This window comes from Falco rusticolus, chromosome 9 (genome assembly GCF_015220075.1).
Source record: "Falco rusticolus isolate bFalRus1 chromosome 9, bFalRus1.pri, whole genome shotgun sequence".
Taxonomy (NCBI): domain Eukaryota; kingdom Metazoa; phylum Chordata; class Aves; order Falconiformes; family Falconidae; genus Falco; species Falco rusticolus.
In genome coordinates, this window is record NC_051195.1 from 5,920,532 (window position 1) to 5,935,601 (window position 15,070).

General features: G+C 44.0%; 1 protein-coding gene across 12 annotated transcripts in view; it reads left to right on the plus strand.

The window, feature by feature from the left end:
* FGFR2 (fibroblast growth factor receptor 2) overlaps positions 1-15,070 on the plus strand; it is an 87,952-nt gene that overhangs the window by 12,309 nt on the left and 60,573 nt on the right. For 7 of the 12 annotated variants that reach the window (XM_037399547.1, XM_037399548.1, XM_037399542.1 and 4 more), the window contains exons 3-4: positions 8,151-8,417; positions 9,112-9,186. The exons of 3 other annotated variants lie outside the window; for them this stretch is intronic. In XM_037399547.1, the coding sequence (XP_037255444.1) occupies positions 8,151-8,417; positions 9,112-9,186 (342 nt within the window). The remainder of the gene's footprint in view (positions 1-8,150; positions 8,418-9,111; positions 9,187-15,070) is intronic. 2 more of the 12 variants (XM_037399549.1, XM_037399550.1) reach the window with 1 other exon arrangement.

Sequence of the window (15,070 nt, forward strand, 5' to 3'; positions counted from 1 at the left end):
AGTGTTGAAGTACCCAGATTTATCTGATATTGTTTACTCACCAGGGTAGCACAGGTATTTTGGACGTTTAGGATTATTAACACGGAGGCTCTGTAATAAATCTGCAACACAGCACTGCTCAGGAATAGCCCTTCTCCTAACGATTCAGAAGCATTTGAGCCATCTTCCATTAGTATGGTGGAGTGCCCAGGAGCCACTGCTGCAGTGAGGAGTGAAGGAGGTGTCTACAAGTTAAAAATAGCCCTTGTCATGTAAATGGGTGTGTGCCACCTGGAAGTGCAGGTAGCCAGCCTAGCTTTTAACGTCAGGACTTGTTCTGCTGCTCTCTCTTTGTCCGCAGGTACCACTGGTGACTATCCTCTGTGTGGAGCTGGAACTGTATTAGCTGTGGTGCCTTTGACTAAATGTTGCTCTCAGTTAAAAGAGAGCCTGATATGCCTTGAAGCTTTGGAGTATTTGGAGAATATCCTATGGTTTAAACGTGTTGTGGATAGGACTTTCAAAATTGCTGAGGGGATGTTTTGGGGATATTGTTTCCATTGACTTTTTTCAAATCCCGCTTTAGGAAGTTGGGGAAGATAAATTTCAGGGGAACAGGCAAGATGAGACTACCAGATGAGCTGCTAAAATTAAGAGGATTTGTATAGTCAAGTAAAAGTGGGACCGTGTACAAAAGAAACAACTGCTGACTTGCTTATAGGGAATCTGAATAGATGTTCTCTGCATCCAGAGCTAACACTCAAACATGAAATTGTGCAATTGTAATTGCACAGTTGTAATTTATTTCTTTTGCATGTTGAGCAGTACTAGTCCAGAGCATGGCCTTTGGCAAACCTGCAAGAAAAAAAACTTGTGTTTTTATGTTTGGATTTATGCTATGTTCTGTTATGTTTTTATGCTGCTCTTGAAATGCAAATAAGGGACCTGAAAAAAGCTACAGATAATCAAGAAAATATTAAACCCAAGAAACCCCCTTTGCAACTAAATATACATGCTCATACCTTTTCCCAAGGCTGTATATCTTACATGGAGCCTTTCCCATGCAGACTTTAGTGCTAAGCTGGACAATGGGAATTGCTTAAATTGCTCTGCATCTTGGTTATGTGCAGAATACAGCCAGGAAGGTTTGATGTGCTGCGGTTGCTGAAAGTGGAAACAATGAGAAAATGATGCTAGTCTTGGATTCTGCTTTTTAGCGAGAAAAGGCTAATTTCAGCTTTTCATTTGAGGTTCTGGCAAAAGGTGATACATTTCCCCTTTGTACTTTATAATAGATTACATGACAAGACTTTTCTGTAATGAGTTTGAAGAGTAGTTAATTATTTTTGAGATTGCGTTACACGCGTGTTAGGTTTGTGTGGTACTCCCCAGCACTCTTAGCACTGAGACCATCACTCTGCTTCTTTGGGCAGCTGCTGGAGATTCTGACTTGAGCAGAAATGGTCAAGATTTGGTGCCTGGAACTAAAGGTTCAAATCCCTCAGGTGATGGCCTGTAGTTTCTCATCATACTGATGAAATCACAAAGGGCAGCACAATAATTTTAGGGGGATTGGTGTGGCTGCTCAAGGTTGGGGGTGTTCCCTCCCTCCCTGGCTACCAAGTCTTTGTGCAGAAGACATACTGATGCTTTTCTGTTTCTTGCTCTGTCCAGTATCTAAAGGTAAATCCTATGGTGACTGTTGTATAAAGAAGCCCTCATCCTGTAAGGAGCAGACTGTGAAGAATGGGGACAAACAGGAAGAAATTGCAGGGCAGTTCCCAGCAGCAGGAGGTGGCCTTGCTGGTCTCGCTGCTGTTTACTTTGAACTTGGCATGCTCTGAGTCTTCCCTGGCTTGGCTTCCAAAAGCATAAAGCACACAGCCAAGCCCATGAGCATGTGATACTTGGCATTTTTGACGTATGTTGCGTGGTTGTGCAGCCATAACTCAACCATCACAACTATAAAGACAGGTAGGAGCAAGCAGGCTACAGGTTGTAGGAATTTTTAATCTCTGCATGAAGCCCAGACAAGTACAATTCCTTTTTCTTATGAGCAGCCTTCTTCCTTTAACCAGGGGGTGAGACACATCAGCCCAGCTGCTTTGCAGCCATCAAAGCCATGCTGAAATAGTTTGTGCACCTTACCCCATGCTAGCCAACACACTGATGTAGCAGGGGACCTCACGAGGTTTGCCTCCACTGGTTTCTTCTGGGTGTGATGAGGCCCCTGTGTCTGTAGCCAGGGCTAAATGCTGCTTGGGGGCAGTTACCTCAAGGAGTTGCAGTTCTGTAATTGCTCATCTGCCAGAGAGCATTACACAAGGCAGATAGGTGTAATCACGTGGGGATAACTTTTAGGAGCATTTACAGAGCTTTTTTCTTGGCCAGGGGGTCCTGCAAGAGGTGAAACACTCTGCTGCTCATCAGAATTATTTATTTTTCTAAGCCTTCAAAGCTTAGGAAAACAAGCTAGCGCAGTGTAATTTTTTCCCTTACCCATGATCACATTGGCAAGTGTTTCAATTGGAGGAGATTCACTTTTTTTTTTTACGATCTTAGTGTATGTAACGCTCAATAGGAGTTGACATGATGCTGGAGGTCGATGCCTGAGCAGGTCAGTGTGGCTGGAAGCTCTACACATGCTAGAGTACCAGACATGTATTATGTGGCAACGCGTACTTCATTTTGCAAATGTTCAGTTCCATGGCGAAAGAATTTATCTAATTTCCCCCTCCCCCTAGTCTGGTTTCATCTCTTATACCCATCAGATGACTAGGTCCTTATAGAAATAAGGATAACAGGGTTAAAGAAGGTGCCAGGAAAAAATACATCAATTTATTTTGGAGAGTCTGACGCTTAACGTTTAGTGGAAGGCACTGCTTTCAAGTAGAGCAGCCTGGGAGCTTGTTGTAAAGGAACAAGTGAAGACTTAGAATCTGCCACACTTGTGTTTGTAACTGTCATGGGTATCTCTTTGATGCTATGTGTTTGATGACGTTAGTCCTAGATCTTTCTCATCAGATTTGAACAATTAATGTCTTCATACGTTAGAGAGGGGGAAATGATTTCTGCTCTTTTTGGAGTGTTGTAGAGTGACAAGTTGTGTGGTTTTGGGTGTTGGTGTGGTGGTGTTTGGTTTGTTTTTTTTTAGTGTTTTAAAATTATAAAAGGAACTGCAGTAATTTGGAAAGGAAGGTCTGTTATGAGAACAGAGACTTCCTGATGATGCCTGGCGGAGGCAGAGCTGGGCAGAGCTGACAGCTAGCTGGTGGAAACGCAGGACAAATAGGACAGCGGGAATCCGGTGACTTTGGAGGAGCAGATGGAGGAGTTGCAAACACTGTTTTGTCCCCCTTTGTATAAACAGACGTGCTTGGCCTTTGTGGATTTGGTTTGGTGTTAGCTAACAGGAGGTAGTCACCATGGCCAGGATGACTTTTAGCATTTCTAAACCGGTGGCCGTTTCTTTTGTAGGCTGCATTTATCATCTATGGTCAGAAGAGGACATGCAACTACTCTTAATATTAGCTTGTCAACTTCAGTTGAGGGAAGAGCCCATCAGCTTGTACCTGGGAGGTGGGAAGGAAGGTTGCAAACCTGACTGAAGATACCTGGGCTTCCTGAGCCGGCACAGAGGCTGTGTCCTGGCGGGAGCGTAAAGGCTTGGGTTTGACTCGCACAGTCATGGGATGGGGCTGTTCAGCTTCAGGCTTAGTTCAGCAGCCCCGTTCCACGTTGCTCATCCAGTGTGGTCTTGCTGGATCTTCCTCAATGAAAACCAAGGAAGAGGTAGGAGAAGCAGGAGGAGCGGTAGGGGTTGGCAGCCTGGCATCCCCTGTGGGGACATTCAGTGTTGCAATGAACCTCTTGGATTCTTGACAGGTCAGGTCTGTTGACCCTTCTGGGCACGCTATGGTGAGTGTTTAGTTATTTACTAAAGCCTTTTGAAGCGAAAGTGGCTTGATGGGGGCTGAGGCTTTTGTGTTACGGAGAGTTGTGTGAGAATCTTTGCTGGGGTTAGCTATTAGCTGATTGTTTAATTATTTGGCTCTGTAACTCAGTAACTAAATGCCTTAAGCCTTAAGATAAGCAGCTCTTTGTTAATATTTTAATAAATGGAGACAAATAATACTATAATAATAATTTTAAACCTAAGGAAATATAAATCTCTCATTTCAGTGACCGAATCTTGAATGAAGCATGATTTGGAATGTAATTGCATGTATCATAAGTATCTGAAACAGAGCATTCAGGGTGTCCCCAGACCTCTGTTGTGGTCGTGGCTTTTATACAAACAGCATTTACTCCATTTGATGGCTGGATGGCATAAACCGTGCTGTGAGACCATATGAGCAGGCAAAGAAAAAGTTCACATCTGTTTACTCAACAGCAGCTTGGTTTTCCATGGCAGTATCGTTCAATAGCTCCACCTATAAAGTATAACTACATTGTGTGCACCACTCTTACAAAGGAGGATGTAGCTGAGAGCAGACAGTGGCAGAAGCAACATGCCCTCCCTTGTCCCCCGGCGTTCAAGAACACCACCAGAAATCTTGCACGTGCCTTTGTTGCTTGTTTGTTTGTTAAGGGGTGATAGGCAGGTGTTATTCACATCAGGTAATGCCCCTTCGCAGTAGGAACTATGCCACAATTATAGGATTTGCAGAAGAACGTTCTTAGAAAGTAATCCCGTGCCGCCTTGCCTTAGCCGTGCAGAGCCTGCCCAGCGAAGGGCTGATTTACAGCTTTCGGTGGTGGCTGAAGGATACGGTTTCAAGGCAGGAGTTCAGGGAGAGCTGGAGGAGCGTGGATGTGATACCAGATCGTCAAGCCTTGCTTTGTGCTGCAGGCTCTGCAGGGCTATCTCCTCCTCCCATCTAGCTATTTGACGAAGGGAAAATTCAGAAGGGTGCTGCTGAAAAAACTGGCGGATGGGTGCTAGTGAGGGCTGAGCAAACTTGCAGCCGTATCTCTCTGGTACCATCAAAAGACATGGGAGTGGGGAAAGAATCCTGATGTCAGCCTCGGGGGAACCATTGATTTGATGGCACAGCATGTACATGAGTTCAAAATTTGTCCCTGAGTTTCAGAACAGTGCAAAAATCCTTGTGCAGTATCCTGGAGAGAGAGTTAACTTTGCAGCGTAGGTTGTTTATGTGCTGCCGGGAATTTTTTAACAGTTTAAACTGGTTGATTTTAGCAGTGAGGCTGTTGGGTGGACTTGTGCCTCAGAATCCCACCTGTTCTCTGTTTGCTTTTGGGCACCATTTCAAACCCACACTGGAAAAAGTTTATAGGCAAACATTATAAAAAGTGACAGTCTTAAGTGCTGCTACATTCTAGTTTGGCAACACAAAGGCTTACCTGAAATAACTCACTGTTTCCAAACATGACTTCATTATTTCATGATACTTTGTGCTGTATCTTCCCTGATACTCTAGAGAGACACAAATGGGAGAGGATAATATTTACCAAATGCTAATACATATTTGAAACTTGTTTTTCTTCAGTATGCTCGTCATTTTCCTTGCAAAATGATTTTTTTGGGGTCATTTTGAAATCAATTGCAGCTTTTTGAATTTGGATGTGCATTTGCGTTGACTCGGTGTAAATTTGGGGACAGTAGTTCAGAAAGAGATGCAATCAAAGAGGGAAGGTAGAAAATTACTTTCCTTGTGTTGGTATGGGAACAACAGATCTGCCCAGGAGGATGCCGTAACCTGTGTGACCATCCTTCGAGGTTCCTGGCACTCGTCAGCAAAAGCCACTAATGCACTTAAAGGAGGGTTGGGTGATCTTCACCCATGGTGGCTTTTAAAAAGTTTAAAGACATTTTTAGACTCCAGTATATTGTTGGCACAGTTAAACTCTGTAAAAGAAATTCTCTTTGCGGGTAGAGCATTACAAAGAAGTCTTAAAAACTTCAAAGTAAATTAGCTAGCTGGCTTCAGTTACCTTTTTGAAAAATTATTTGACAGTTGAATCTGAATTAAAAAGAAAAATCTCAAGCAGACTCAAATATAGTCATTACTGTTACAAAATACACGTAGAAAGGAACCCATGCTCCTTTTGGAAATTAGGTTTCTAACAGCATAGTGTAGTACTCAGCGAAACACCTGATCTGTGGATTTGTGACTGTATCAGGAAGACTGAGTTAGTTGGAGGAGTATAAAGCTGTATTTGTAGCTTGTCCTAGACTTTGAGATGGAACTTTGCATACTAGAAAGTTTAGAGACCTTGCTATAAAATCAAAATCCAAGAATCTTTACAGTCTCTGTAATTGGTCTTGTTTAAGTGGTTTTAGGTGCTTTTCCTGGCTACCATCTTGGTGTGATGCGTGTGTCAAATCTGTTTGAAAAAAGCTTGTTTACCCTGGGGAAGAAGCCAGGAGAAGCTTTACTTGCTTTGCAAGGGCACATCCCTGGGTCTGTTCTCCCTTTGCTTCAGGCAAACTTCCACTGAGCTCCCTGAAATTACATGAGTCCAGGATGACTGGGAGGAGACACTGGGCACGCTATTTTCAAGTACATCAGTATAACCCAATATTTAAACGCCCGAGTGTCCCGCTGTGGTGGCCACTTCTGTGACTCGTAGAATCATAGACTGTCTCCAGTTGGAAGGGACCCATAAGGGATCATCGAGTCCAACTCCCTGCTCCTTGCAGGACTACCGAAAACTAAACTACTGACAGAGCTTCAGCGCTTCCAAACTCCCATCCACTGGCCAGCTCAGATGTGACGCCTGTTTCAGACTTCTTTGTTGAAAGTGTGATACGAATAACAACACCACCATTCCCCGAGGATGAGGAACATGGGTTTCAGGGTTTCGGTATTCTTAGAAGCAGGGGTGGACACTGAGGAGGCACCTACTTTAATATTCCCTGAGACTCCCCAACAAACCAAAAGAGGCGTGTGTTTTATTTATGTATACGCACAGTGGCGCACAACTGGTGCCTGCGCAGGGAAGGATGTGTGCCGGGGAGCAGCTGTCTGCGTGGTGTGACCCTCCTCATGAGCAAACAGAAGGTGCCATCGTGTTTCTTTATTTACGGTTCACACTGGCCTTGGCGAGGCCAAGAGGCTCGTGGGAGAGGGATGCTGTGGTTGCAGGGAAAAGCCAGTTAACAAAAGCAGTCCCTATATCTGGCACAGCTCGAGTGCGTCATAGGTGTGCCGAGCCATCCCGCTGCCCCCTGCAGAGATGCTCCCGAGTGCCCAGGCTGCGGTTCCCTCCCCCCTGCTGAGAACCAGCCTTGGAAAGGGGCAATGAAGCTCTAGTAACTATAGGCAGATGTAGTTTTCCAAGGATGTTTTTTTGGAAAGAGGCTGTGGTTTGACATTCTTCTCATTATTTGGTTACAAAAGGGAACTGATGGATGAGCCGTTCTTCTTTTGAACTTGTGTACGCTGCGACTTGGAAAGCTTTGCTTGTGTTCCCAGGTTTCTGCTGTATTCTGCTCAGGAGAGGCTGTGAAATAAGAAATGAAGCAAAAAAAAAAAAGAAAAAGTTACTGTCATTGGGAGCGGAGTAGGCAGTGTAGAAGTCCAAGTGTAGAGGCTTGAGAAAGGGTGCAGGGAGAAAAATAAGAACATTGTATGTGCTGTGTATAGGAACTCATGTTTATTAACTTAGTTTTAGCAAGGGTTTTTTTGACCGTCCTGTTCTTCCAACACAGCTCCCTTCAGTTTGTTTTTTTTTTTTTTTAAAAAAAGAAGCAACTTATAAAATAAGATGAATCATAAAATTGTTTGAATCATAGGCTCAAATGCTAAGATATAAAACTGAATTTGCTTTTTGAACTCCTCCTGCCTTCTCCAAAATCTTTGAAGCCCCCAGGTGCAGCATCACTCATCTCCCCAGAGTTGGCTCGCTGTGGCCAGTAAGAAGGGTTGTGCCCTTGCACGGCACTCGGAACAAGGCACGTGTCAAGACACCGATCCAAAGGGAGCGAGCTTTGTTTGTGGTTAACTTCTTGAAACTAAAGCCTACCCCATACCTGCATGTGGTTCAGTTTTATGAGACAAGTTGCTGGGCTAATCTGGATGAAACTTTTTTTTTTAACATAACTTGATTTCTGTGGATGAAAAGGGCCTTCACTGACTTTTGTTGGAAATTCTCTCCTTTCCGTTCTCTTTCTTCTTTTTCCTCCTTCCCTTCCACCTTCGCAGAGCCACCAACCAAATACCAAATCTCTCAGCCAGATGTATATTCAGCACTTCCAGGAGAACCGCTTGAGTTGCGCTGTCAATTGAGAGACGCCGTCATGATCAGTTGGACTAAGGATGGGGTCCCTTTGGGGCCCGACAATAGGACAGTGATTATTGGGGAGTACTTACAAATTAAGGATGCTACACCCAGAGATTCAGGCCTCTATGCTTGCACTGCTGCTAGGACCCTAGACAGTGATACTCTGTACTTCATTGTAAATGTTACAGGTGAGTGAGTTAAACATAGGTTTTTGCATGTAGAAGCTGTAAAATGTCATATAAAGACACGTTATGATATAATGTGAAATGGTCCACTCGGGCACAGCCAGTTGAGCTGAGTTCTGTAGTTATTTCAGGTATTTTCCTCCTTGTCTTGACCCTGAAATGGACTCAGTTTGTATATACTCTTTTTACTTCACGGGATCTATAGTGATTAACAGCTGCTGAAGAGCTCTCTGTGCTATGCCGCTGTGACAGGATTAAATTAGACAGAGTTGCTGTGATGGTGATAAAGCCGGTAGAAAGAATACAAGCTCTGCCTGCCCCCCCCCCCCCCGCCCCGCATCAGAAGAAGAAAAGGGGTGTCCTACATCCTTTAAGTTTAGAGATAGCTCACTCTGGAGACACTCAGTTCCGTTCAACTGAATGTCTTTAAGAAAAATAAAAACTGTAAGCGGAAAGAGACTTTTGGAGTTAGCAAGCTCCCTTTGGAAACTTCGTAGCACTTCAGGATTGTTAGCTAGTTTTGTTAGCATTTTATAAGAATGACACACATGCTGTGGCTGGATTTTCTTTTTCTACAGCTTCTGCACAGCTAACATAACATCTGTTCTCCTTGATAGATATTCTGTGATGTAGCATATTGGTTTATTTGTCTGTAAAAATAGGCTGGTTTAAAGACTTGATTATTTTTGATGTGCAGATGCCCTTTCCTCTGGGGATGATGAAGATGACAATGATGGGTCCGAGGACTTTGTGAATGACAGCAACCAGATGAGTAAGTAACGGCGATCTGCCAGAAGTCACTAGCAAGATCCACGTGGAAAATAATGTCCCGTCTTTTGCGCTCCTGCCTTCAGAGCTTCTTGATTGTTACTGCATGGGCTGTCAAATAGCGGTATCTTTGTCTTTCTCCATTTTTCTGTTTCACATAGTTCGTAACTTGGAAAAGAAAAAGAAAAATAAACTAATATTCCTCTAAACATGCTTTACTGGTCTGTACTTTCTTTCTCCCTTCTTGCTAGCATTTCTGCAGTTTCCTTTCTTACTGAACTGAAGTTCAGTCTTTGTCTGATTTAGACTCTCACAGATGAACTAACTTTCCCTGAATCTGAGCTGCAATTTAACAGAAGAAACAAAGATCCAACTCACTTTGTTAAAAGGTGGTATGGAAACTTTAAAAATAAAATTTAGTTGTAATGAGGTAAATCCTTCAAGCCTTAATCTCGGCAGAAATCTCCCCAGGAAGAATGAATTTGGACACAATGAGGTTCTTTTATCTGCAAAGGACCTCAAGGTTTGTTGCAAAGAAAGCAATCCAGCACTAAAACCACATTTTTATGTTACTTATGCATGATGAAAATGGGCTAAAAGAGTCTTAAACCTATCTGAATGTTAAACTTCAGCCCCTTTAGAGAATTTGGAAAGCTATTAATAGGTTCTAAATAGAGCAGTTGCTAAGAAAAAAAAAAAAAAAAGGTAAAATTCATATTGGTTCCTTATGCCCCTATGCACTGTTGCAAAATCCCCTCGGTGACTGGTAGTTTGCTAACGCTCGTGCTGTGTAAAGTCAATAACACACAGAACACAGAAATCCTTCATGGGAGGTGTCAGCTAGTTACCAAACGTGGTAGCCAGGTAGTATATTTGCTCCTCAGCCTGGTTGGTAATGGGCAGCTATACTGTATGCTTGAAACACTCATGCAGATGATAAAGCATGGGCCTGATTTCAGCTCCCCTAGTTAGTTACTGTTGTATATGACTGCCCCGGTCTGAAGCTGTGAAACATTAGATGCTATTTAAAGTGATATAAGTTCTGAGCTGCCTGTTTGGCCCCTGCCATCTGTTAGTGTGATTAACCCGGGTTGATTCACAGGTGCAGCTTGAAGTGGCTGAGATTAGGCAGCTGGAGGCTGCTTTGACAAAGGAATGTGGTGGCCAAGATAATTGGCCAGTTTGGAAAAGGGACACTGCTCTTAAAAGAAGTTGTCTAGGGAAAACCCACCAACCCAGGCAATGCTAGTGTTCCCCTGAAAAGGACTCGTGGGTAGAAATTCCTTTTAGGAAATGCCCCTCTGTCTGTTATTGCTGTAGAGGTTTATTGGTGTTGGTCAGAAAAAGGCTTGCGATATTTTTGGCGTGTTAGCAAAGACTGCTTCTGGACTGTGCTGGTGGCTTTGGTGATTCATAGTGAGCACAGATAGCTTTGGAGATATATATATTTATATATATGTAAAAATATTTTTTATACATATTTTGTGCCTATAGCAAGGAGAAAAAAAGCAAAGGGCCTGATCTCAAGGCAGCTGTGCTCTGTAACAGGGTGGTAACCATTCCCACCCTTTCATGCAACAGGGAGATGTACCCAGTGGTGTCCCCTGTAGCACCAGTGATGCTAGTGTAATATGAACTATCATTTTAAGCTGCTGCTAATCAATCTTGATTCAGGAGCTGGTGAAAGGCCATTGACAATTTCCGTCTGCCAGGGATGGGGTGTGTACTTCAGCGGGGGTCAACCACACTTTCCCTGCTCAAAGTGAAAGACGCCTCCAGAGCGTGAACGTTTAAACATCTCGGATGGCAGGGAGAGTGCAAACTCTTGCCGTGTAGAAGGAAGGAAACTGCAAGAAGAGAGATTGCTCCCAAGCAGAGCCTTGTACAAACAAGTCCTCATGAGATCGCCCTTTGCAAGGTGACTGCAAACTGCTGGGGCTTCTTGCAGGCTGTGGATGGGAGCAGGGAGCGGCGCAGCCTTCCTCCTGGTCTGTGAACGCTGGGTGGGAAGAGCTGTAACCGGGAGAACAGTCGTGGCAACGCATCCCTGCAAGCAGTCTGTTTTCAATGAAAAGTTGCATCATAGTAACTCGGTTGGATTAATGCAATGTTGCTGAAAGAGAGTTGTGATTTGGCAAGATCAGAGCTGGATGAAAATTAGGGGTGGGACTTGGTGCGGTGCTTTTGCAAACCACTGAAGCTTGTGGATCTAGTGTCTTCTAAGCCTTCCCGTCAGTATTCCTCTTCTAGATTTTATATTGCATCCAAAAGGCCACGTCTAAGTCAAGATGCGGTGTTGCAAGACAGGTTGAGAAGTGAGTGAGGAGCGGAGGGGTACGCTATGTCCGCCCTGAGCGTGCCACGTGGCAGACAGCGGTGTGCAACGGTCCGGTGTCCTCTTCTACCTTCTCCTGCCTGTGATGGGCAAAGCCTGGGAAAGTCCAAGACCTCACCGGAGCCCCTGGCTGCTGCTCTTTGAGAGAAGTTTTGAAGGGTTTCCTGCACCATGGTTTGAGCTTTGCAGATCTAAAACAATTTAACTGATAATTTACATACAAATTACAGCTGCGATCATTAAGGATAAGCAATGGAAATTGGCCTGGTTATGCCTTTACTGATGGAAACAAAAGGCCATAGTCTTCAAAGGTTGTTGCTTTTTGATGAAACAATTCTGATAAAGTCCAGCTGTCCTGGCATGTTAATTATGATGTGATGAGGCAGGAAATGGCTGTAGTGCCTTCCACAGGAAACTGAACCTTGGCATTCCCATTCCTGCATATTTAAAACTAAAGCAAACCTTTTAGAGCTGTTTTATTTATGATGCTGAGTATTCTTTTAAGCTTTTTTGATTTTCTTTGCCTGGGTTACAAATATATTTTTCGGAGGCCAAGGTTTTCAAACACAGGCAGAGAGGCTGTTGAGGGAATTGAGTGTCCTTTTCGAGGCTGCCCAGAAAATACAACTGCTCTTGGAGCCGGCGAAGGCTGTACGTGGCTCAGTAGCCATGAGGAGCAACTCGTCCTCGGGAGAGGCGGGCGCTCGTGTGTACACATGTGCTTTTGACCATTTGCCCTGTGTGTATTTTTAAGTAAAAGGCATGCATAGCAGATTTCACTCTGCGTTTGGTGTCCTTTTAGCTTGACAGATATTTTAACTGTCTGAAAAAACACTGTGGTAGATTTGTTCCAGACTGCATCCTGAATAGCTTTTTATTACTTCCAGCTTTTGTTGAAGGGATTAGTGCTTGTGGGGAAGGTGCAGGATTGGTTCCACTGCAAAATAGTCTTCTCTCTCGACAAAATGGCTTTGTTGGCAATTCAGTTTTCCCCTTTGTTGCCTTAAAGAGCTGCCGTAGCTTGGTTCTGGAGGGTCGCCTCCAAGGATGTTGATCTGGGACTTCATTTTACAAAGCTGCAGGCTGATCGCCATCAGTTCCTAGTGACAGCGCTGGGGAAAACAGTGTTGGTACTTGTTGCCTCATCCTCATCATGATTTTGGGAGGTAGCCCTAACTTAAGGGGTTTCTATAATCCTGATTTAGTGCTGGTAAGGCAACAGCTGTTGTGATGGTTGTGCTGAGGTCCACCAACAGTAATTTATTCTGGAGACCCCTGGGTACCCCTGAAGATACTGCTATTCTGCCCAGAATTCTAGTCAGGCGACTGGAAGCTTTATGACTTTTTTTCCTTATCACCCTTTAAACAATTTTGTCTGGGCCAAGCAATGGTAAATTGGCACCAAGAACAAATAAGTATCTAAATGTAATCCACATGCTGTTCTTTTCATGCCTTGAAGAATTTCAGAAAGGATGAAACAAGGTTCAAATTCATCAAATCCTGTAGAGTGGAAACCCACTCAAGGGAGCAGCAAAAATTGGATGTTGCCTAGAAGTGTTTTTCAATTAAAGGTCAAATACAATAGTACTGAAAACCATGGAGGGGTTTGATGTGGTCATTTCAGGTGCATTATTGCCTGCTGAACGTGCTTGTCAGGCAGGCTTGGAGTTGACTACTTTTGTATTTCTTTGTGTCAGATAAGTTGAAATAAAAATTGAGGAGTCCTGAAGTGGTCCCCAGGGCTGCCTAATTTCAATTTCACATACAGGAGATTTGCCTGATTAGATGTAATGTATTTGCAGTGGAGTGCAGTGTGGGTCAGCAGGATATTTTCTTCACTAATGAGAGCTCTAAAAGCAGTCAGGAATTCCCACCCATTCCCCTGCTGCTCGTTACTTCTATGTGCTGGAGTCTGCCCTGTTGTTGCTGTGAACTTTTCACAGCGGTGCTACCTACTTCCACCTGTCCTGTTAGCAAAGTTGGGATGGGATAGACGCCGTCTGTAGAAGTTGTCGGCGCTTGGTGGTCTATACTCGTTAACTACGTTCATTATTGGTTTTAGTGAATCTGGATGTTTTTCCTCTCAAGACAAATAGAAGCAGTCAAAGGTGCTTTTAGGTGTTGATGATTTAATTATAAAGAGAAATGCTGTATGTTAATCGGATCAGTCGCTGTATGAAAGCACAAAATGAGGGTGAGTGTTACGGTTTCTGGATGTTGCTGCCTTTTTTCTTTTCCCTTAAACATACTGAGGAGCTGCCAATGTATGTTATTACTACCTAGTGAAAAATGGTAGGATGTCTTGAAGCGTTTTCAGACAGTGTTTTCAACATGTGACGTCCGCATGTTTTCCTCCAAGCTCCCCTGTAATTCAGGAGCATTGCAGGTTACGCGGAGGGTTGTGTGAGGGGAAGCTTTCCGAGCAGAGTCCTTTTTCCCAGCCTGGGGAGTTTCCATTCCCCCTCTCCCTGTGGCACAGAACTGAGCTGCTTCTCTTTGTTCCTGCCTGCATCCTCCTGGCCTCTTCTCTGCTCCCACCTCTTCTGTAGAGCAAAGTTTTAGCTCCCTGGGTGTTTATGTATACGAGTCTTAATTGGATCACTTCTCTTCCAGGAGCAGAGTTTTTTAAAGGGTGAGGATTGATGGAAAGGAGGGATATACGCAGGAAAACCAGAGGGTGAGCTGCACTGTAATGCAGTAGGAACCTGGCCGCAGGAACTAGCCTTGTTTGGGGCACTGTTGATGGTTCGATCTTGACCAGTTCCAATGCCCTGGTCACGGGCTGCACCCTGATGGGAGCTTCTCCAGAGCTGGGTCCATCCAGCTTGTGCTCTGCAGAGCAGCATCGCCATGGGCAAGCTGCGGAGCCTGTGGTTCGGAGGTTGTGCGTGCCAGTGACTGCATGCAAGCTTTTTGTGTTCCGTAGGTGTGAGAAGGTGCGTGCGGTGGATGTGATGAGAAGTGACCATGCTGGCTGGTCACAGTGTTGCTGGGTCAGCATTGTCCATTTGGGGCCAAATTTAGGCACTCTGCTCTGTCTGAGATACCAGTGTGGCTGGTTCGGATGGTCGATTGGCTTTGCCCTGCCACAGTTTACTTTGACTTTGTGGCAATTGTGGGTAGGGCCCACCAGCGGTCACCTTACGTTGCCTTGTGGAAGATGTTTAGGGGTCCAGAGAAAATATCCTTTCAATACATCAGTACCAACATGGAATGCCATCTTTGCCTGGGATACTTGTAATTTGGTCGTTGGATGTAGTAGTTAATTCCTTTGGTTGGCTTTGTTTAAAGTCTTCTGTTGTTTTAACGTGATCTGGTTTTAGCAAATAATGTTACAGCGATTTTTCCTTCCATCCTTAATTCACTTTAGTCTGTGTAACAATTTCTTAGTGTTGCAGTTAAATTTTCAATAGTTACCTGATTTTCTATTTTGATTACATGCACAAATTTGCTTTGCTTTTCTGCTTCATTAATTTTAACACTAATTGCCACTTCGGGCAAAAAAAAAAAACCCAACCCACTTATCGTTCTTAGCATCATTATATGACTGACT